This window comes from Egretta garzetta, unplaced genomic scaffold (assembly GCF_000687185.1).
Source record: "Egretta garzetta isolate BGI_Z169 unplaced genomic scaffold, ASM68718v1 scaffold252, whole genome shotgun sequence".
In the NCBI taxonomy this organism is placed as follows: Eukaryota; Metazoa; Chordata; class Aves; order Pelecaniformes; family Ardeidae; genus Egretta; species Egretta garzetta.
In genome coordinates, this window is record NW_009259028.1 from 1,517,514 (window position 1) to 1,540,152 (window position 22,639).

At 44.7% G+C, this 22,639-nt stretch overlaps 1 protein-coding gene across 1 annotated transcript in view; it reads left to right on the forward strand.

Moving 5' to 3' along the window:
* MACROD2 (mono-ADP ribosylhydrolase 2) overlaps positions 1–22,639 on the forward strand; it is an 892,593-nt gene that overhangs the window by 869,661 nt on the left and 293 nt on the right. Inside the window, exon 18 of the mRNA XM_009634665.2 lies at positions 16,087–16,170. Coding sequence (XP_009632960.2) covers positions 16,087–16,170 — 84 coding nt within the window. The remainder of the gene's footprint in view (positions 1–16,086; positions 16,171–22,639) is intronic.

Genomic DNA, 22,639 nt, shown 5'->3' on the forward strand with positions numbered 1-22,639 from the left:
CACAGATTTTGTGGGGGATGTCGGATACCTCAGAGGTACCTGTGGACATTTGCCACAGTGGCTTGTGTTTCATGTTTACAGGCAATGAGAGCACCCAGCCATCAGGTGTTTGCATCGCTAGAATTAAATACCTACTAATTTAGCCACTGTGGAGATAAATATTTAGATATAATTAAAACGGCTAGCTTGCAAATACCTGAAAGTGTCCAAGGATGACGGAGAAACGTGGTAGGGGGTTTCTTCACAAACACGGAGGACGTGACCTCAATTACCACAGTTTTCTCCCTGCCGCTCCCCTTCATTGTAGATCTGAAGTAGATGTTGCTGGGTGCGCACTGCCCAGAGGAGAGCAGCGCTTTACAGAGGCCAGTTTGAAATGCTGTTCTTACGCTATTCCAATTCTTGGTATTTTTTAAGCCATCGAGGGAAATAAAATGCCACGAGTGTGTCTAAATGAATGCACAATATAGTTTTGTGTCACGGGGAAGGCCTGCAAGATTGCTACCTCCATTTGAGTAACTCAGGCTGTCGTTAAACAGAGAGGAGTGCAGCTCCCCAGTGTATTGACATTGCTATTTACAGACCATGTGGTAATCTTTGAAGTGCTAACTGGCTTTTTTTAAGAGCGATGCTGCGTTTTTCTTTTATATTTGTTTTCCACAAAAAGGAACGTTAGTATTTTTATGATGGCTGGTGCTTAGCGGAGCTCCTCTGTGTAAAGATAACAAATGAGTTATGCGACCTGACATTCTCCCTGGGAATGTGCTCAGAACGAAGCAAGCCAGTGGCATTTCAAAGTCTGCTTTTAAAGTAGCTGGTTATATACTTTGTTTATCACAATTGCTAGGGAATGCCATTTCTCTGGTATTTTGTACCTTTTCTTAATTGAGTGGGGTTTGGAGGAGTCTTTAGGCAAAGAACCCAGGACCCAAAGGATGAGTATGCAAAATGAAATCGCACCACTTGAAGCTGCTCCATGCTTTACCGAATCCCTATCCCATCTGATAGCTTGAAGTAGTCAGGCCTGCTGCAGGCTTTGGGAATGAAGTGAGCTCTATCCCTTTGAGAGCAGCCGTGGCAGATACAAATCACTGGGCACGCTTCTCCATTCCTGCGTCACTTGGCTTCTCGTTGTGTGGCTGCTGAGGGGATTGCCTGGAGCAGCAGGAGCTCCCCGGTCACTCACACTGCTAGTGATGTGTGTCCTCAGTGGGGAATAAATCTGAGCTGGGAGGATATGTCCATAGAGAAGCTGGAGGAAAGACAGGAGTCTGGTCCGGTCTTGGCTGTGCTCAGCCAGGGTGGCCGAGGACACTAGAGAGGTTGCCACCCAGCAGCCCCCAAAGCCTTCGTGACAAGGTTTCCGCAAGTTCTGTGTTTCTAGAAAATACTTTGCCTTTCATCCAACACTGTATATCACCAGGAATTTTGTTTTGGCAAGAAGGCAACTCTTTTTCCACATTTCACCAGTTTCTAATTTCTGGAGACTTCCCAGTTTTGTTGCTATAAACAGGCGCGCACTTAAAGTGATTGGCCCACTAGCAGCCCTTGAAAGACTCTTTGAAATAAAACCAGCTAAGGATAGAAAGCCACCTTTCCTGAGGCCTGTTATTCAAATCACTTTTGCACTGCCCTCGGGAGGGGTGGCCTTTGGTTATAAGCTCTGCTCTACCAGCGGAGAGCCAGCTGCGCATGACCACGATGGCAGCACTCCAAGGACTGAACTTTAATGATGGATGTCACAAAACACTGCTACATGGGCTCACTCCAGGGAAAGTAATTCTGTGTACGGTACGTGATCTCTGTCACCTGGAGTCCTTATCATTTCTTTCAGCTATTTGCAGAGTTCTTTTGTGTTTGGGCTGCGGAAGGAGCTGCATTAATTCAGAGTAAGTAAACCTGAGGACAGGCAGAAATAAAATGAATCTGAACTTTTAAGCTTGCTATGGCAGACGCTCCATGAGAGCGAAGAGCTGGTAAACTGAACCTAGCAAGCTTTAATTTGGGTCTATTTTCATTATACTTTCTATTGTACCATAATTGGTACGCTATTAAGTTGTCCCTTGGGTTATGAATTACTACTCTATTAAGGAAATGAAACTTAAGTGAAGAATTTTGCTGACAGAGAACATGCAGAAGGATAAGCAGGATCTTTTTAACCATTAGTATTGTTATTATCATCATTAATCATTACTGCCATGTATCATGCAACACAGCTCCTAAACTGCAACTGGTAATATCGTGCAAGGTGCTGTACACGGTTGTCTCTACCCAAGGAACGCACAGCCTAAATTTCATGGCTTTGCATGCTTATTTGCCTACATGGAGCAGTTGTTTCATGGATTTCCAACACAGTTCTACTGCTGTCTTATGTATGTATCATCTACAACCAGCAGGCTTCCTCCAGCTCCTGCTGGTGAAAGAATAGCTCGCTTAGCTCCCCTAGAAATTCTTGTTGCATGGATGACCAATGCACATACTCATAGGTGCTTCCTGCCAGCTAGTCAGAAGCACTTCCCTCTTATTCCTCCCTCTGTGAAAATTTTTTACAAAAATCAAAGAATACTCATTTCCTTTTCAATTTGGGAGGTTTTTTACTTTTCTTCTTTTTTTTAAACAGAAATCTGATAGCTTCAGTTCATAGTCTTGGCAAGAGCCAGCAACGTTTCTCTGGAAATCTTGGGCTTCTCAGGCTATGTTTGTATGACTCTCTGAAAACATGACATTTCCCATAAAACTATCTGTTCTTTTAAAAAAAAAAAAAAAGAAGTAATTTGATTCAGGAAAAAGGTTTTGTTAGAAATATTTTGATCAACTCCACATGTGCCTTTCCAGTCAGTTCCCTGTGCGGCAGGACCACCCGCTGCCTGTGGGATGCAGTAGCTGCAGTGGCTTTGGCTGGTGTTGGGGCTGCTGCCAACTGCCCGGATGGTCTCCAGCCTGAGCCAGGCGCTTTTGCAATCTTTGGTGGTGGGAGGCAAAGCAGCCAAAACCCCTACGAGGTGCCACACGACGTGGCACAACACGGAGACTTGCCCTCTCCTCCTTCTTCCCCATGCATGAGGTATGTTTGAGGCTTAGGTAAGGTTTATGGTTTATTCAGCTGTTGCGTTTTTGCAAGACCATATTCCTTCAACAAATCTAAAACCCGTGACTGTCATGTGTAAATTCAGGCTAGCCTCCTTCATGCAAAATCCTCGTCAACTTGGACTGCACAATGACAAAGTCCACGTTAGCTTTGTACAATCCTCCCAAATTTCAGCAGGCTTTATCAGGCCGAGGATCAGTGGTACGCTGTGCTTAAGACCCTCGGAAGATTTTTCAGTCGGGGTTTGGCATTGTCACAGATACTGAGTGTGAACTGAAACAACCCATTAAGGCACAAGGGTTATTTCTCCCCCACCACCCCAAGTAATCTCTACCCCTGATAACTGAAAGGCCACAGGCTTTTAACTTAAAGCACATCTCATGTAGGGACCTCTTTTAGGTGCTTGCATCAGAATAACAGGGTAGCTAAGTAGGCAAGATGTTTATCTAGATTTGCTGTGAACTTAAACTTTCTAGGCAAACCCCACCTATTTTCTATGTAACAGGCCCTCCCTTTTTAGGGTCTATAGTATTTAAAATAGATTCTATGTGAAAAGAGCCATGCAAGGTGTTTCTTTTATTTCCTTGCTTTCCTTATATATGTAAGAAACTCCCTGTGTGCAGTTGTGTAAAGAAGTTGTTTGAGGCTCCTCAGACTGTCAGATTGATGGGTTTTAGTGCGCTGAAGTGTAGTAAAAAATGGAAACTATAAAACAATATAATGCGTATTGTCTAGACCTTTAAACCTACTCACGAAATCAAGAGAGATATATATTTAAAGAAACTCAGTAAACTTTGTTTTTAAGATTGTGAAATTTGCTATTGACAGGGCTGAACGTAAACATGGTTCAAGGCCAGTGACTTAATTCTAGGTGACACCACTCCTAATCCTTTATGGCTGAATCCTTCAGTTTTATCTGTGACTCTGGGAAAACGTCTGTCAAGGCTGAAGTCACTTGCACCAGGGGATTAGCAATTTTTGCATTCTTTTGAAAGCTTCGGTAATTCCCATGAAAGTAACAGACGCCAAGAGACTGCGGGCAATGGCAATCCTTACACGGGCATACAAATTCTTTCAGACCTGGATCGTGAGAAACAGCGCACATCTGTAGCCTCTAATTCTGACCCTCGTGCCATGTGCTGGCAAAAGCTCTGTATCATCCTCCAGCTGTGGGTGCCCAAGGGGAGAAGAAAAGGGGAAATGTTGCTGCTGGTTGACCCAAGGGTGTCGTATCACTATATCCCTTTCCTTTTTTTTTTTTTTTTTTTTTAAGCCCACGATAATTGAAAGCCATGTAATGAAAAGGCTTTGGGCATCTGCAAGTTCATGAGCTAAGAAGCTCTTCATTATGAATAAATCATAAAACGTGGTCCAGATCCAGCAATCTGAAGGAGTCTAGCTTGAGGAAATGCTTTTAATTTGTGCATGTCATCCTCCTTTAGCAGGACAAAAGTCTGCTGCTATCAACTGCTAATACAATTATTCTCTTCTGGCTTAATTGGTAGAGGTCTTGACTTTGGTGCTAAGATCCCAAGTATAAGCCTTTATGTTTTCTGGCATCCTATAGCGGGGGATGGCATTACGGGAAGGGCTAAGTACTGCAGCGTGCCAGCCTGGGCTTCAGTACTTTTATATGGCTTGTGGCATTTCTGTGTTTCTCACAGCACTGGCTGCTGTATTCTGGCTGACCTTCAGGACACCTCATTGTGAGGAACCTGTGTTAGCCGTCAATTATTAAGAGGATTTGGGGAGATGTTATAGATTTGCTCAATAGCTTCAAGGAAAATTATAGTTATCTTGTTAGACTCAAGAGTCTGCCAGTTTTCATGATAGACACCAGTTTTATTAGTAGTTCTGTAAATTCTGTTGTGGAAAAAAGAAGGCAAAAGCCATATTGTTAGTTACAATGTCACTGAGCTTTCTAAGTATGGGTTAGAGAGGTGGTGTCATCCTTAGTGCGGTGAGAATTGGCATTGAATTTTTAAGTCTGTGTTTAGGATCCCAAATAGGTGGCCTGCCTTTGAAAAATGCTGAGCACATCCCAAACACCTTATGAAGTGAAACCCTTTGAAGCCAGCTGGAGCTGCTGGATGCTTGGAGCTTTTGAAAATCAGGATCTAAACTCGGTTTTAAAGAGCTCTTAATGTTAGTCACCTGCTTTTGAAAATACTGACCTATATCTGTTGGCATCTAGAACAACCTCTGTGTTAAAAGAGTGTTTGATGGAGAGAGGGGATACGATCTCCAGTGCTAAAGGGAAAAATCATGGTATTTTTGAAGGCATATTTTCTGATAAGAAACGAGACAAAGCTGCAAGATTCTCCCCCCCCCCCCCCCTTTTTTTTTTCTTGAAGACTTTTGTTCAGACTCTGTGTTACGGGATTTGTATTTTTGGCCTCTGGTTTCTATTTGATGCCTTGAGATACAACAGGACTTTGAGGAATCTTCAGTAATTTGGAGTGAAGGCAAGACGGCTGAGGAAAAAATGTGCCTAAGCTTTCCAAATGAGTTGCTCTGATTTTTCCGCAATGTAATGGTAATGGTCTAGTTATAAACCAACCTTGGTCTAACTTGCCATTTGAATTTACTTTCTTTTGCCACAAATAAGTCTCTGATATGTGTGAAACCTAGACTAAATTTCTGATCCCTTGTTCTCCTGCTTATAAAGTTGCCAGAGTGATCAGTAACAGCGGGCTGGACCTCTTCAAACAGTGGGAACAAGCTCGTATAAGGGGAAGCATTATTAGGAATAAAGCCATTTGGGAGACAAGAAAGCCCCCAGTGCTGGCCCCCTCCACCTAGGCTGAGCGGCAAATCTGGTAAATCACTGGGCCTGGGTGTCAATGTTGGTAGATGTCAGAGTTGATGAACCTGGCTGAGGACTTCTCCAGAGTGATTTACTGTGGCTCTAATGCACGCTGCTGGCTTTTTGCTTGCCCACGACTAATGAGTCCTTGTGTAGGGGTCCTGAAGAAGAAAAGCTGACTCTCTTAAGTCTCCTGCAATCAGAAAGCTGTTCTTGGGGGGGTCTGCTACCTATTTTCTCAGGTAACTCACAAGAAACAGAAGTGGCCTTTCTCTTGTAGTTACCACACTCCCTCACTCTGCTCAGGGTCTTTTCTCAGGCTTTTTCCCAGACTACAAACCGGAGCCAGCTTCATAGCTAGAGACCAAGTCAGGGGCAGCACTGGGAGCGAGACTCGCTACAATCAAGAAAAAGGGGGAAAAAGAAAAGGGAGGGGAAACAAACAAAAAGAAAAACACCCCAACCAAAAGAACCCCTGAATGTTAGGTTACTGGAGAAAGAGAAAGAAATTTTCAGCTTTACAGCAAATAAGCCAGATCCCTGTTTTGCAAAGCTGAGGTCAGTTGGGAAGTATTCTGGAGCTGTTTGAAGGGGAGAAGATTATGGTTGTTAGTATTCTTTGCATTATGTTATCTAAATGTAAATTCCTGTCTCTGATGTAACATCCTAGTTAGACCCTAGAATTTATGAACCAAACAAAGGATGAAATGTGCAGAAGTTGAGAAGAAAAAATCTGCAGCTCTGTCTTTGTGTAATTCTTACTGAGAGCTGATATAAATGGAAGACAAATCAAAGGCAACAATAGCGCCACACATTTTATCTCACACCCTGTGATGCATATTAGTGTTGTTTCCTATTGTGAGCCAGAAAGAACATTTAAATTTTAGAAAACACTGCATAATGGCTCTCCGCAAGGAGGAGAAGCAAGCGTATGACTGCCAGTACTGACACTTGCTTTTTCCTGGCCTGCAAAATTGCTTTTCTGCAAGCTCTGTTGTGAGCAAAATTTTTCTACCCCACACTGTGAATTTTGAATTTGGCCTTAAAATTTTCTCCAAGAAATAGAGCAAATAAACCTCACTGATTTGGTAATCTAATCCAGCCTTTAGCTTGGCCAAGGCAATCATCATGTGGTGATATGCACCTAAGGTGCAGGTGATAACACCCAGACCAGTGGATGAATTTTTTCTAAAAGCAACCCACAGGAGTCATCTTTTCTGTTGTGCTTTTCAGTGTTGTGGAAATACTCCTGGCTTTGTGGGAGAAGAGTGAGTGTCAGGAGGATGAGTGGGTATTTCAAGTGTTAAACACCAGCTACGCTATTGCCATCTGGCTCTGCACCTCCCTTACTCCCCAAAATGGTGGTGGAAAAAGCTGACCTTTAAGACATGCCACTGAAATGCGTGGAAGAGCATGATTGCCACCACGGAGCTGAAACGCCCACAGTAGTAGCTAGGTTGTTCTTTTAGGCTTGTCTCAGTTTGGGGAGTAGGCGGCATGTGATTCCCTCTGGCAGCACTATGATTTAGGGATTTTGGTCCTCTCAGGGCTTATTTCTATGTGCTCTGTGTTGAGAGGGGGATGTGGTTGTCGCCTGTTGGCATAGGGCAGCCGGAGGTCAGACCACCCCTTGCTCTGGTGTAGTTGTACTGTTTTCCTGGGGAATTGGAAAACTTAGCTCCACGTCATCGTCATAAAGTCTTGCTCTTGTATTCATCCAGTTATCAGCAGAAATTAGAAATGGCATCCACGCTTAGGAGGTAATATAGCACTTGCAATATGTTTGCTTTCCCTCTCATTCCTCTGAGGCTGGCTGGTGTTGGCTCACTCGCTGCTATAGAGGAGGATGCCAGGCTTTCACCAGAGAAATGGGGGCAGCAATCAGCATTAATGACATCCTCTGACAGTGAAAGCCGCACGAATCTCCAGAGGCCAGATTTCAGCGATGGCTTTTCTCCATGGGGCGCAAGGCGCTTCCTGAGCAGAATGGGGAGCATCACCTCGGGTAATACATCCAGCACCACCATCCATCACTCAGCTATTCCCTTCTTTACAGAGGGAATAGAACCCACAGCCATTTGTTTACAAAAAATTGCTTACTGCCCTTGAACGTAAATATATACACGCAGGTGTGCCTGTGTGTGTGTTTTATTTAAACATCTGTTATATTTTGATGAGTCACCATCCAGATCCGAAACAACAGCCCTGAGAACTAGAACAGGAGAGGAACTCAGTAGCGAAATTAGTCCTTTATTGCAGGTTTGTGTTTATCACCATACAGCTAAAGCTGCCTGTAAAGCTTCAGCTTTGAAGAAGTCAGAGCAGAGCTCAGTTTAAAAAAAAAAAAAAGTGTACATTTCTTTAATTGTTTTTGAAAAATTATCATGATTGAACATGTGTCTTGGTAGGGGATAAATATGATAAGTATCATCTGTATGGTCTTTCTTATTGAGTGCTGCCAATTACCCCTTCTTTTCAAGCAAATGAGTTCCATATTACATTCAGCTTGGTTTTAGGAAGCTAGCATGTTCCTAAAAATTAAAACAGTGTTCGGTCAGGAGGTGATGAGCCTTTAAACATGCAAGTACTGTTTCCAAAAGCAAGACGTTTCAGCCAGGTATGTTGTATGCTCTACCTCTGGTTGTCCAAGTTTTTACTGAGGTTTGGTTTTTTGGTGGTTGGAGGTTTTTAATTAATTTTTATTTTTCATTCTGGCGGTTGTATCTTTATATCACAACATGTTTGAAAATCACAGCGTACCTATAAGGTCACATCTATTAGCAGAACTTTTGTGAACTTCATGTGCCTCTCCTTGTTATGAATAGTCTGTTTTATTTTAAGCTGCAAAATTTAGGTTGGGGTCTCTGGATAAATAACAGGGAAGAGTCTTTCTCCCACACTGTATTTTGTTATTGCCTTTCAGGTAGATCTATACACCCTCCTTATTTACCCTTCTGCCGCTGTTCCCTGAGGCTCATTCTTCATCTACTTGGCATTAGTCTCCTTGAAAAGGAATTGAACAGAATATTTTCCAGGGCTCCTCTTTGACTCAGCAGTAATCTCTTTCCGAAGCAGTGACCCCAGAAATAAATGGCTGCAACCATAAGGGTGAGCAGCCTCGCCTGTACGTTAGCAGAAATCCAGGCAAAGGCTCCTTTTGTCCTGTGCGGATGGTGTGGGTGCGCTTTTTCACCCCACCGTCCTCTCCGCTGTAACTGGGGAGCGGGGACTTCGTAAAAGATGAGAGTGCTTGTCTGAAAGGAACTTTTCTAACTTCCAGTTCTTGGGCAATTTGCTATTTGCGTCCTCTCCCTCCCCACCCTTTCCTTACAATTTCTAAGTATTGTTTCTATTTGCTCCCAGCACCCACCTAGCTCTCATGCAGCTGCTCAGGGCTGAAGGACTGGCACGGTCTCTTCTGTTTGGAATGGCTCCTTTGGAGGGAAATGGAAAGTTCCTTTCCCTTTTCTGAAAAGTGTGGTGGTCTGAAAAATCTGGCCTGCTTAGGAGATCGCTGGATCTCTTTGCTTTCACAGTCCCTTGCTTTGCTGCGGTTGCTTCAAGATCAGTTGAAATGCTCAGAAAATAAAACGAATGCAAGATTGGAATGGGATAGGGGCACAGTATGTGCTGATGGAAAATCCAGCGGCAGCATGAGCTGTTAAGTTGTTTGTACTGGAGGGGAAAACAAGGCCTATTAAAGCCACTGGGTTCCCAGATTGGTTCTTCAAAATCAAGGGCCAAGTCCTCACCCCACATTAGTGGTGCAAAGAGGAATTAAACTTGCTGTACGAGGACAGCTGGAGACAGACCAGGTATGTGGTGATGAGCCTGGTGAGTGTGCAGAGAAAATAATGTTGTGATGGGAATGGAGGTGTGGGTATCATTCTGGCAGCCGGCGGTCATTCAGCAGACTTGCCTCCATGGCTGCAGAATCAGAAAAACATTTCTGAATCATTCCCCCTGGTGAGAGCTGAGCCTAGGAGACCTGGAGATTGCGGCTTGCTCGAAAGGGTGCTCCATGCTGTAATTCCTCACACCTACTCAGCTTTTTAAGATCAGGAAGGTAGTGATCGGGAGCTGAACCAAATCACTTGCAAGTTTCATAAATAGTTGAAGGTGGCAGGAAAAATGATAGAAAGGTAAATAATCATGCCATTTGTATTCATTCAGAAACCATTCACTTTTCGTAATACCACTGGGCGTGCTGTCTGCCTTCTTTGTAGGCAGGGAAATGGAGCACAAGGGCTTCAGAAGCTGTTTGGGACAGGTGATCTACTAGTTTGAATACAACCAGGCAACATTTTAGTTGTGTTAACAGCCAGCGATTGAGGAATGCGATGAAAGCTTCTGGGTGCTCCATTCCAGACAACCCCTGCTGCAGGCATCTTCTCTGATGAGAGGTTTCACAGAAGGAGTGTCTGGAAAACAGCAACGTGGCCTCTTACCCAGCTAAGGCTTTGTCAGAATACAAAAAATTCAAAAAGGCCTTTCCTTAAAACGATATGCCCTTGTATTCATCAAGAGCCTGCTGTGTGCAGGTTTATCCTGTTGTTACAGAGAGACAAAAGATACAAAGGGCTCCTGACGGGCATTAGTGATTTTAGAGACGCCCAATTTGTATGGGTCTTAGGGACCATATTGCTAAGGGACAATCTTCACCGTGCTCCCATTCCCACCTTCAGGGAAAAGGAGGCATAATGAGATTTACTGAGAGTATGTTTAATAAAGGGGAAGGGGATAGGGCTAAGCAGATCTTAGACACTTTTAAATCATGTTAAAAGGTACAGTTGCGTGCACAAATACAGAGCCAACATGATGCACCGGAGGGACAGGGAGCCTCATTGCACTGGGTTACTCTGGGAGACAAAGCCAAAATGCCAAAAGGGAGGGTAAACACTCCATTTAACAGTGAAGGGGCAGCAACGTGAATCCTGACAGCCCGCGTGTGGCATTAAGAAATGATGCTCAGTGCCTTCAAAAGCCTGGCAAAGCCAGCATCCCAGCCAGCACATGCTCCTCTGAAATCTGCATCCCTGAGTTTTCATTTCTGTGGTGCCTAATTACTGGGCTTTTTTTTTGATCGAGGAAGGATATTCCTGATTTAACAGATGGAGATGTTTGTTGTTAACGAAGCCACGCTGAAGAGTGAGAGGCACCTTTGCAGCAGTGCCACTCCTGCCGACTTGGCACCGTTGTGCTCGACCTGTGCGTTGCAGAAGGATAGTGAGGGGGAAAACTGCCCGCCAACCTGAACATAACAAAGTACAGATGGACCGCGGTTGTTGTGTTTGTTTTAGAGCCCTGAGAGCAGCAGGTTGGGTGGTTTTACATGTAGAGCCATACAAGAAGACAGCATAAATCTTTCATGTGGTAGAATCTGGTCTGGTTAAAAGGGTCAGTCATCCCAGATGGAGGTGTCAGACAGAAGTCAAACTGACCCCTTGTATCACGGACAGCTTCAGTTTCTAAGTGAAGCAGCATTTATAATGCTACTAAAATACAGCAGTAAACAAAGTACGTGAAGGCTTGACAGTCACATTAGCAAGAGCTACAGTGAAATGACTGGGAAGAAGGAAAAAAAAACCCAGCTCTGGCTATTTGCAGAGCAAGAAAAATGGAACTGGTTTTGACAGATAAGACAATGCAGCTGTGGGTCAGAAGAGCTTTGTCTGTCTTTTTTCTTGCTGCACATGAAAAATGGTGCCTTCAAATTTTAACCATGGAAATTTGGATTTTAACAAGCCTCCATCTCTCAGAGTCTCCCAATTAGGAGAAGCATATTTACAGCTAAACTCAAAATAATACATTTTATTTGGTGGGTATGAATCAGGGAAATCTGGATCGTTCAGAATAGCTGCAATGTGGTTTTCATATTGCATAATGACAGAGGTGATTTTTTTCAATGTTGATAACGTGAGTAGAAGCAACTGATCTACAAATAATTTACAACTAATTAATTTCTCCTGGTTGCAAATTGTCTGTGGACAGGATAGTATTTTATTGGAATTCCTGGGACAACACCCAAAATTGCTGGGCAGACATGTTATGGGAATGATGACCTTGCCATTTTGCCTATAAAAATAGGAGTAGTTGTCTGGGCTGTATTATCGATAATCCTTTTCTTCCTCAAATATTCAGAATGATCTTAGGGCCAGGATTTCCCACGTAGTTGCAAGACTTCTAAGACTGAGGAATTCTTAAGATTTAAGTTACTTTGGCATCACCTGATTGCACCAACAGAACTCATGTCTGCATGAAATCTGTTTTTCTGTTTCTCTTAAAGCTAGTCTGTGGCCTTATAACAAGCTAGGAACATCCCGGTTGCTGATTCAGGGCCCATTTGACAATCCCTTACCCACACCCAGTGTGAGGGCTCTGCCAAGGCTGGTCTCAAAGGCCAGGCTCTGCTGAGAGAGCCCGATCTCCCAGGCTCCCTCAATAGTCAGCAAAGAGAAATAAACTCCCTTAAGGTGGGCAGCTCAGAACAGAAACACAGTTTAGGCGCCTTCCAGGAACGATTTATCGATTCTAGAGAGACTGCGTTGGGATTTTTCTTTGAATTGCCTTGGAGAGGAGCCTGCCTCTCCCTCCTGATTGCAAAGGCACTCTTCAGTACACAGCAAAGCCTTGCTGGTGGTCAGGTAAAAATGAGTTTTATGGATTGCTCTGCTTCTAAGCCTGCATAGTTGCCTGCATTTATCACTCGAAATAGATGTAAGCCTTATGCGAAGGGTGGAGGAGGAGGGTTACACTTTTTACTTATTAGGAATTATCAGGGGGTTGGAGGATAGATGTCTGAACTCTGTATTTGGGCACTTTTTAAATTGATGCTAACGTACCAACCACCACCACATCCTCATGCTAATCTCTGGAATCACACGTGAATCCAGAACCACGTTTCTCCAGAGAAAGAACAGCAGATTAGCTGCAACCACGTGGAACTATTGACAGATTGTGGCCGTAAAGGAGGAAAAAAAGATGTAATAACAGTACAGAGATTTCTATCTTCCTGGTATATATTTGTCTTATGTGTTTCAAAGGGCGGGGAGCCATCCTCGCTCCAGCCAGAAGCCTGTTGTCACTTAGTGCTGGGCTGGTTGTGTAACCAGCCGGCGAAGGGTTCGGGTAACGAGCTCTGTCAGGAGCGCGATTGGAAATGGTAATTGAAATTGAAAGTGGTGTCTCCCAGGCTCCCTCCCCTTCAGTAACTCTCAACTCCTGCTTGGAGACCCGAAATATCTCGCTTGTTTGCGCTCTAACCTGAAGCAATCAAAACAAGGGGGGTGAGAGGGGAGCCTCTGGAATAAATTGGTTGTCGAGGCGGTTCTGGTATTGATCGAGTTCTGCTGTTTACGTGAAATGGGCTCATTTCTGTGTGGCACTCGGCTTTACTGCATGACAGGGAAGAAGCATTTTGGATAATACCCTTTCCACATGCACGAGGCATATAGTGAATGCTCCTGTCCCCCACCCACAGTAATAGCGAGGGAAGAAATGAAGATTTATATTAACTGAGTTTGAACATCTCCCCAAAAATTGGACATTGTAATGTGCAAGCCTCCTCCCAAGGGCTGCAGTGGTGCTCGGCTTTGTTAAGGTTTAAAATTCTTCTGCCTTGTTTGTCCCTGAATGTTGTTTCCCGCTATCATTTTCTTGCTGACAATATCCAACAACCAACATATGCTATAAAAAAAACCCCTGGTACGGCCCTAATCCCCTCCTAGAAGGGACGGGGAATCAGCTAATAGGCTTGGAAAGAAGGTGAAAATGCAGAACACGCATTAGTGCTCTTCTGCCAATGTTTATGGCCCTAAACCTCTCAAAAAGTAATTTTGCAAATTTGCTGCTGCTGCTGTTACTCTTTCCAGCCTCTCCCTAGGCCTGCCCAGCCCTAGAGGCAATCCTGTAGCTTTTGGTCTTGAGGGCGCTCGACACCTTCTGCTTTCGTCCCTGCAATGGCACGCACGTGCGTGTTCACAAAATGTCTTTCCTTTAATTCAGCCCTTCCTTCACCTAGCGCTGTGCCAAAAATCCTTTGCACCTGTCAGCTGCGTGACCGATTTCTGAAATCGCAAGTGAGAAACCTTTCGGCAGCATGGTGAAGCCAGGCGTGCTGGCTAGTTAATGGGAGACCTTGGGATAGGGCCTGGGAATTTCACCCGGGCACCTCTAGGAGCTGACAACAGGAGAGTGACTGGGTATCTCTAGCTGTTGGAGAAACTGGGAGCCAGGATGTAACCTGTCATATCGTATCTGCTTTACTTGGATAATAGACAGTGTTTTACAGTTGGATTCAGAGGCATCAGCTGCCAGGTGGAGTGCATTGGTATTTAGCAGGGATCCCAAATCCCTGCATCAGACATCCAAGCCTCTTGGTGGGAAGGGCTGCACCCGCTGCAAGCTGTGCTCGCGACAGGAGAGTTAGTTTTCCAAAATCTCATTTTTTCATAGAGCTGTTTCCCCCAGCTAATCAAAATGAAGCACAACCCCAAGTTAGGTGTATCTTCCTTGCTTAACCGGTGCTTTCGTAGTCACCCAAATTTCATATTGATTTTGCTAGGGGAAGTCAGGCAGGAATTTTGAACATACCTCCTCAGCCTTGTACTTCATCAGCCCCTGGCATGTGTGTGCGCTTCTGCAATGGAGCAACCTGGGTTTATCCTTTGTGTGAGCAAAAAAGAGCTGTGGATGAGCGCTGGGAAAGCTTAGGCCTTCTGCTGCATAAGAAACCTCAGGAGAAAACCACGCTGGCTCTCTTGAATTCCCTGGGGAAGCATCAGTGGTTTGATGCACCCGCAAAGGGGCCATCTCAGGCATTTGCTGACATGCGGGGTTTGCAGGCACAGATGTTTACAGGCATTTTGTTTGTTTGTATGGGGAGACAGAAGAGGTGGAGCTGGTGATATGAGGATCCGCTGAAGGATTCCTGCGGTAGAAATTAAGTTCTATCAAAATGATGGGTGGCATCTCCATCACTGTAAATTCATCCATCGTGCCTTCCCCCATGCTTGCTGAAATGGCTAACCGAGCTTTCTGGTGGCTATTTTTTGTTGGTGTCTGTAAGTGCTGGGTCCCTAGTTTAGCATTTTGTTGCTTGGTAGAACCATAGGGAGCATGCTGGAAGTTGCCTGTGACAACAGTATTGCCAATATAGCGAGCACAGAGGAGACTAAGATCTACATGACAATTGGCTCGCAGGTACGATTAGAAGGAAAACTGGCTGAAAACTTCAGTGGTAGGTTTATGGGCAGTTTATGGGCAAAAATAAGTATAGTGCACTGAAGTACATGAAAAAAACCCACTCAACTTCCACAGAAAGGGGAAGGAGGCATTTGTGGGACTCTGAATGTTTAATCTCTGTGGACTTCAGCTTAAGAGTAAACTGTTTTTCAGATGTCTCGGTCTTTGCTACAATTTGCCGTCTCACAGTAACCACCCAAATGTCTGGATTGCTTAGCAACCAATATCCTGACATCCTGGAGTTCGACCGCAGGATAGGTGCAGCAGGCTTTATAGCAGCTGCAAAAGTAGAGAAGTAGTGTGATGGAAATTAACTAAAAATTGGCTTCTCGGCACTCAGAATTGCAGAATATTAGGAGAACTGTGTACGAAACAGCAAACCCACCTTTTTTTTTCCCATTTCAAATATTGTTAGGAGATTGAATCTAAGCTTCCAGACAAGCCTGAGGCAGGAAGAGATAAAAACGCTGAGTTACAGCGATAAAATGCATTTTCCTAAATTCAAATTCTAGTTTGTGTCTGACTACCGAGTATATTTGAATTCTCACTGTATCTATTTTTATTCTGCTAGCTTGAGAAACTTTGTAGGTGTGATTAGGTCCCGATCATATATTGCATTTTATGAGCAGAAGGGATTCTTCAAAAATGAGGAGAAAAGAACAGCAGGGAGGCAGAAGCACACACCACAACGTGGTTTTAACAATCCCAGTTAGAAAAGAGTAGCAGATTGCTACAAATATTCAAGCAATTATTTTCAAATCATGTTCCTCCCCCTATATCCTCTGCCCTTTTCTCTAATGGCTGCCACTATACAGCAACAGAGTCTATAAAGGTAAGAGCATGCCAGAAGAAAAAGAAAAAAAAACCCCAGGCATACAGAGTCCAAGAATTATACATTAATCAGGCACTGTAGCTATTGATTTTTCTCCTTCTTTGGCTTGTCTTATAGGGATACAAGGGAATGAGGAGACTTCTGCGGAGCCGATGAAAGTTGACCTCGCATGTGAAGCAGCAGGCATTTCAAATAAGGATGGTATGTTGCTCTAAGATTTTAATTGTGTTGAAGTGGATATGTAGCATGCCTTTCTGGCACCTACCCCCCTAAAATAAGAGTTACATTTACAATCTCTTCAACTGAGTCTTCTTGAGAGTTTACGTAATATCTACTGGCTTGGAAGTCTGGTGGAAGTACCTTTCAGTGCCATACCCCTGCTTTTCTAGTGCATTTGTGCGTGCAGTTGGTATGTTCAATCCTCTTGCTTTTTAACCAGACAGTATTTTAGGCCCGCTGTAACTTTGGTTTGGCTATTGAATCAGCCAAGATGTGCGTGGTCTCACACGAGAGTCAGAAGATATTTCTGAAAATGTCTGTGCTAGTGCCTGACTCCGTTGTGGGGCAAGCGTTGGCTGAACTCGTATATTGGCCACCTCCTAGCTCGTAGCTGATTTCCCTTCCTCCTCCTCCTTCAGAGTCCCTGTGTAGCTCAGTCTGGTAGCAAATGGAAGCTCTCTGTCTAGGACATTGACTATTGATAAAATTGTCACAATTTCATGAGCCAACAGCAGTTCTGGTCAGGTCTGTGGACATTATCAACTCAAATCTCTTTACTTGGAAATGAATTTTTTTGTCATTGACCTCAGTGAGTGCATGAGCAAGCTGTCTGGCAAAGTCCTGGCAAGGGCTGAGTACCAGGACGCTGCTTGAGCTCTGCAGCATGTAACGTATTCATAAACAAAAAAAATTTCTCCTTCCAGGCTCTTCCTGTGTGTAAAGAAATAATGGATGGGATCAGTGTCCTGGAGTTTTCTTGGGTTTTACACAAAGGGTCCTCTTTACTGCTCCAAATGGCAGTGGGTTTGAAATTGAGGTTTCAGTCCTCATTTTATTATCGTGAATGATAGTAGCAAGCCTTTGTAGCAAAGGCTGATTTTTAACTCCTCCTTTAACCTCTTCAGTATTGACAAGGCATACTTTTCTACGTCTCAAAGACAAAACAATTATATTCTTTTTGATATTAGTAACGCAAAGCCTCTAACGCTGATTTCTTTTCTCTGATATCAGATCATGCTGCAGCATTTGAATCGGTGGCTGACTTAGGTACTGGCCTGTAGGGGAGTTTTTGCTAGCATGGGAAAAGAAAGTGTGCATAATGGATTTTCCTGTTTTAAAAAAATACTAGAGATTATTCTATTACTATTAAGTGTGCAGAATAAAGCCAAACCAGCCTTCTCTCCCCATCCTCTGAACGAATGAACAAACCAGGAAGTCATAGTCACATTAAAATATTTTAATTTCAAATCCCTGGAATGGTCTAGGCCACTGAGTAAAAACAAATCCACATTTACGAATAGAATATTTTAAGGGTTTTCCCTCTAGAAAGGAAAAGCGATCATTTAGTTCTTGTAACATGTGCGTAGCACAGCTGGATCAGCTGACAGCTTCTGAAGTGACAGTCATGATAGGTTTCTTTGGTTCAAGTCTTGCTTATCTCGTAAGGTTTCCTACACACAACTCATCTCGTAACTTCCTTTCCTGTGAACTTCCAAAGTTACCTGCAAGGACAGGAAAAGGGTTTGCTACAGCTGCCGAAAAGTGCTCTGCTGTTCAGGGAAGCCTTCATTTCTCTACAGCTTCAGCTGCTGTTGGGATCATGCTACAGGGTGGTTTTTCTTGTGGACATATGTTGCATGTTTAAAAAAATCAGAACAGAACACTGCCCACGCTCTGTTTTATCTGAAGGGTTAAGTTTTGCCGAAAAAAAGCTCTAGAATTTTTAAATGTACCAGGTACTAGTTGAGATTAAAAAAAAAAAAAAAGGTTCCCTTTGACAGTAATTTTTATGTAAATTGCCTCTTTTTTTTTTCTGGTCCCCTTCCTTCCGCCCCGGGAGAGCTCATTGCTTCACAGCTGAAAGCACAAGCATATATCAGCAGGTACCCTTGGCAGCCCGGCTCTTGTGTTTTAATTTCATGTACCATGTCACTGCGAAAAGCGCTTTAGAAATGCAGAGAGTTTAGACAGCTTAGGTGGCTCTCGATATTGGTTCATCTAGTGGGCAGAGCCGTGATAGCGATATATTTCAGAAATTACTATTATTTCAAAGGCGGGTGTGATTCTCCATCAGGAAAGCTGTCAGAGGGTGCGCGCCTTGGTCTGAATAGGGGCATGTAAAGAGAGATGCAGGTTGCTGCTGGCAATCTCTGTTGGCCACCAGAGCGAAGACCCCTGGATATCAAATTTTTTGCACCCAGGACAGATTTGCTGATTAGTATTTCTTAATGATGACAAACCCCACCTTTGGTGATTGGCTTCCTGATGGTGTTTCCCTGCCTTTTTTTATTACTCTTTTTTTTTTTTTTCTCTTTTTTTACACCACGAGAGCTTTAAAGATTACTGAGGTAGATGTTAGTTTTCAGCTGGTATTAGGTGGATCAGGCTCTTCACTCCTTTCATAATGGGGTTACTCATTCGCCTTTTTTATTTCAAGCCTGTGGAAAGCTGCATCCTCACTTGCTGACACAATAGGAGAAAAGAAAAAAAGATGAAGGCAGTGTCAAACCTGAAATTTCCCTTTTTTTTTTTTCCATAAGCTTGTGCAGGCTGATGAATGCACCATCAGCAACCTGACCTTCACGTGATTCACCAAAGTGATATAAATGGAAGATCTCAACAGCTAACACCCTCATGCTTTTTATGGTGGTGATGTAATATCCAAGAAACAAGTAGCTACCAAGTAAACAGGTGCATGTGTTTCATCACCGCGCAGCAGGTTGAATTCCAAATAGGTGGTGTTCTTTCCAGGCAGTCTGGAGTTACAGCTGAATGTGCCATCACCAAGTTATGTACATGCAAGGGGGAAACATTGTTTAGGAAATGGCTGCAGAAATAGGTGATGTTTGCAAGTAGGAATCTAACCAAGCTCCTATTTAAATCAAGACAGTAATATTTTGGTGTCATCTGCCATCCAGGTCTACAGCATAATATCCTGGGGTGGGGAAATGCGCTCTCCCTTGCAGATGACTCTCGACTTGGCTTTCCAGTCCCTCGTTTGCCTGTCTTCTCTACTTAGATGCCGCGCTGTGACCCTCGGCTACCTGACCTTTAAGCACGTAACTTTCGTGCAGGGCAGAGGCGGGATGCCTTGCTGCCCATGCACATCCAGCCGGGTCAGCAGCAGCCGCAGTGCTTTGACAGATGTGAACTACGTGCTGGGTTATTTCTAATCCTCTTGCAGGGAACTTACTTGCTTTTGGGGGGAAAACCTTCCCTGGTCATAATTTGAGAGCTACTAAGCAGCTCACAGATTGAGAGGGGAGGTGCCAGACAGGTCCTCCCTAATGGGACAAAATTTTAGCTAAAACACAGAGGGAGAGTGCAGAGGAACGTCCATTTCCATTGCACAGGAATGTCTATTTCTGGCATAAAAAGCCCCATGGGAAGCTGCAGAAGGGGGAGCAGGTAAGACTGAATTTAGGAGATGTGCAGCCTCTGTGAACTTCAAGTGCTTCGCTGGAGCTGCTGCCTGTTGTGGTGTATTACAGTAGGTGCACAAAGACCGCTAATGCAAGTTAGCAGTTTAACACCTCTAAAAACATTGTTTAGTGGGGAGAAGGCCAGTTTTGGCTTGTGATGCAATCAGATGTAGCGTGCCCAGGGCTACCGGCATCGTTCTGACACTGAGTTGCGCTGGGAGGCAGCGAGGGCCATGAGTCACAGCCCCACCGTACCCCGTTGACAGCTCTTCCGTCTGCTCTTGCAGTAGGTGCTTCACTGCCGTGTTATTTTGCAGCTAAATATAGAGGATTGCATAGGTGGCCTCATAGTGACGTCTGTTGTTGGGGTTCACCCAGTGGCCTGCGGAAGCTTATCCTTCAGTCAGATCTTCCTGTCCCTACCAGCGTTAATGCAAAGAGCCGAGCTTAGTCACAAACACATAGGAAAAAGCTAATAGCAAAACCCGCCCGTGCCTCAGCGCTTGCGAGCCACCTCCCCGCTGTGGCATGCGTGGCGGATGCTTTCAGCACTGATGATGCGCGTGCCTGGCTGCCATTTCCACTACAGAACAGCGGGACTCGATGATTCATCTTGCTTCCTTACTGGTCCCAGGCCTCTGCCAGGGCTCCCCCATGCTTTCATGTTGCCCTTAAAGCATTCCTGGGCAGTTTGCAATTTGCCCCCCTCTATGTGATGTGCTATCAGCATGACAGGGGTCAACTGCTCGTAGTGTGATGAGTTGACCTTGGCTGGACACCAGGTGCTGCCAAGCTGCTCTGTCACTCCCCTCTTCTGCAGGACAGGGGAGAGAAAATATAACAAAAGGCTCGTGAGTGGGGATAAGGACAGGGAGAGGTCATTCACCAGTTACGGTCATGGGCAAAACAGACTCAGCCTGGGGACATTGAATTTATTACCAGTCAAATCGGAGTAGGAGAGAATAAAAACACCCTGAATCTTAAAACACCTTCCCCCCACACCTCCCTTCTTCCTGGGCTCAAGTGGGCTCCTGATTTCTCTTCCTCCTCCCCCCGAGTGGCGCAGGGGGACAGGGAATGGGGGCTGGGGTCAGTTCATAACACCCTGCACCAGAGTGGGTCCTTCCACAGGCTGCAGTTCTTCAGAAGCAGACAGCTCCAGCGTGGGTCCCTGCGGGGTCACCAGCCCTGCCAGCAAACCTGCTCCAGCCAGGGCTCCTCTCCCCACGGGGCCACTGGTCCTGCCAAGAGCCTGCTCCAGCGTGGGCTTCCCACGGGGTCACAGCCTCCTTCGGGCACCTGCTGCTGTGGCCTGGGTGGCTGCAGGGCTGCTCCTCTCCCATCCTCTCACTCCTCTCTCTGGCTGCTGTTCTGCAGCAGGTTTTTTTTTTCCCTTCTGAAATACATTATCCCAGAGGTGATACCACTGGCGCTGATGGGCTTGGCCTTGGCCAGCAGCAGGTCTGTCTTGGAGCCAACTGGCGTTGGCTCTGTTGGACACAGGGGAAGCCTCTGTGGGAAGCTGCCCCTGTAGCCTCCCCCCCCTCCACTATCAAAACCTTGCTCCACAAACCCACTACACGTAGCCATAAAAAAAGGAAGGGGAAGGAGGCATACTCAATACCACTGGCGCTGATGGGCTTGGCCTTGGCCAGCAGCAGGTCTGTCTTGGAGCCAACTGGCGTTGGCTCTGTTGGACACAGGGGAAGCCTCTGTGGGAAGCTGCCCCTGTAGCCTCCCCCCCCTCCACTATCAAAACCTTGCTCCACAAACCCACTACACGTAGCCATAAAAAAAGGAAGGGGAAGGAGGCATACTCATCTGGGATGCTGACAGAGGCTAACCATGGGTTTCAAATCAACCTTTCTTTTGAAGGAGATCTCTGTAAAATGGCAGTGAAGCCTTACAGTATTTTCAGAAAACCTAGCCAGTGAAACTGGCCGGCATAATGAGGCTGAGAAAGGCTGCTGTCATCAGCGTGCAGCAGCCTTCCCTTAATGATTTTTTATTAAGCATCCTGTCTTTGCTATGCAAATGTGGGTAAAGAACACAACATCGCTAAATGCGATGTGCATCAGAGCTCTGTAATCAGGAGCGGATACTTTTCTTATTATTCCTTGCATACATCCAGGAAGCCATTATGGTATCTGTTCTGCATATGGATGATGAATAATTTACAAATAATTCATCAAAACCCTAACAGGTGTATTGACATGATATTAACTCAGAAAGAGATCATACTGACTGGCTGGAAGTAGCATAGTTATTGATGTTTGGCTTTTTTTTTCGGTCCCACCTTCCCTTAGTTTCCAAATCTCCCATTCAGGTTTGAGGGTTTTCCCCATGACCCATGTCAAATGACTCGTAATGTGCAGTTGATACCACAACACAAAGCAAGCTTAAAGAAAGAAAAAAATTCGTAATATAAATGGCTTCATTCATATTCATTGCAGAACAAATACTAATCTTAAAAATGCAAGTGCTGAAGTAACCCTTTTATATTTAACCTAGATAGGATCAATCACACCTGCCATAGTTTAGGTGGTATTTTTGACAAAGGTCACACTAAAATGAGTTTAAGCCTTCTATTTAAATTGTTTCTCATTTTTTAGTGATTTTAAATGAAAAAAAAATATTGGTTTTGTAAACTGATAGTACATGAGTGAACTGGTATGTATAAGATATGGTGATGATGATGATGCTGAATCCTCTCCCAAGCTCCAGAAATTTGCAGTTCAAGGACGTGCAGAGGCAGTGGCAGCATCTCTAACTGGAGATGGATCCACATTCAGCCCGCGGCTCAGCGCCAGGTCCTGCTGCAGACTTTGTCAGAAGCCTGTGGATGTTTGAATCTCAGGGTCGAGACCACTTAGCCCAGTGAAACTCTGAATCTCCCTTTGGAGATACCTATGGAGATGCCTGTGGCCTACAGAGACAAGAGGAGAGCCATTGAGCTCTTGAGCTGGGCACCTTGGTTGAGCGCCAAAGTCAAACTGGATGGATGTGGAGCAAAGGGAAAATCTAGATCC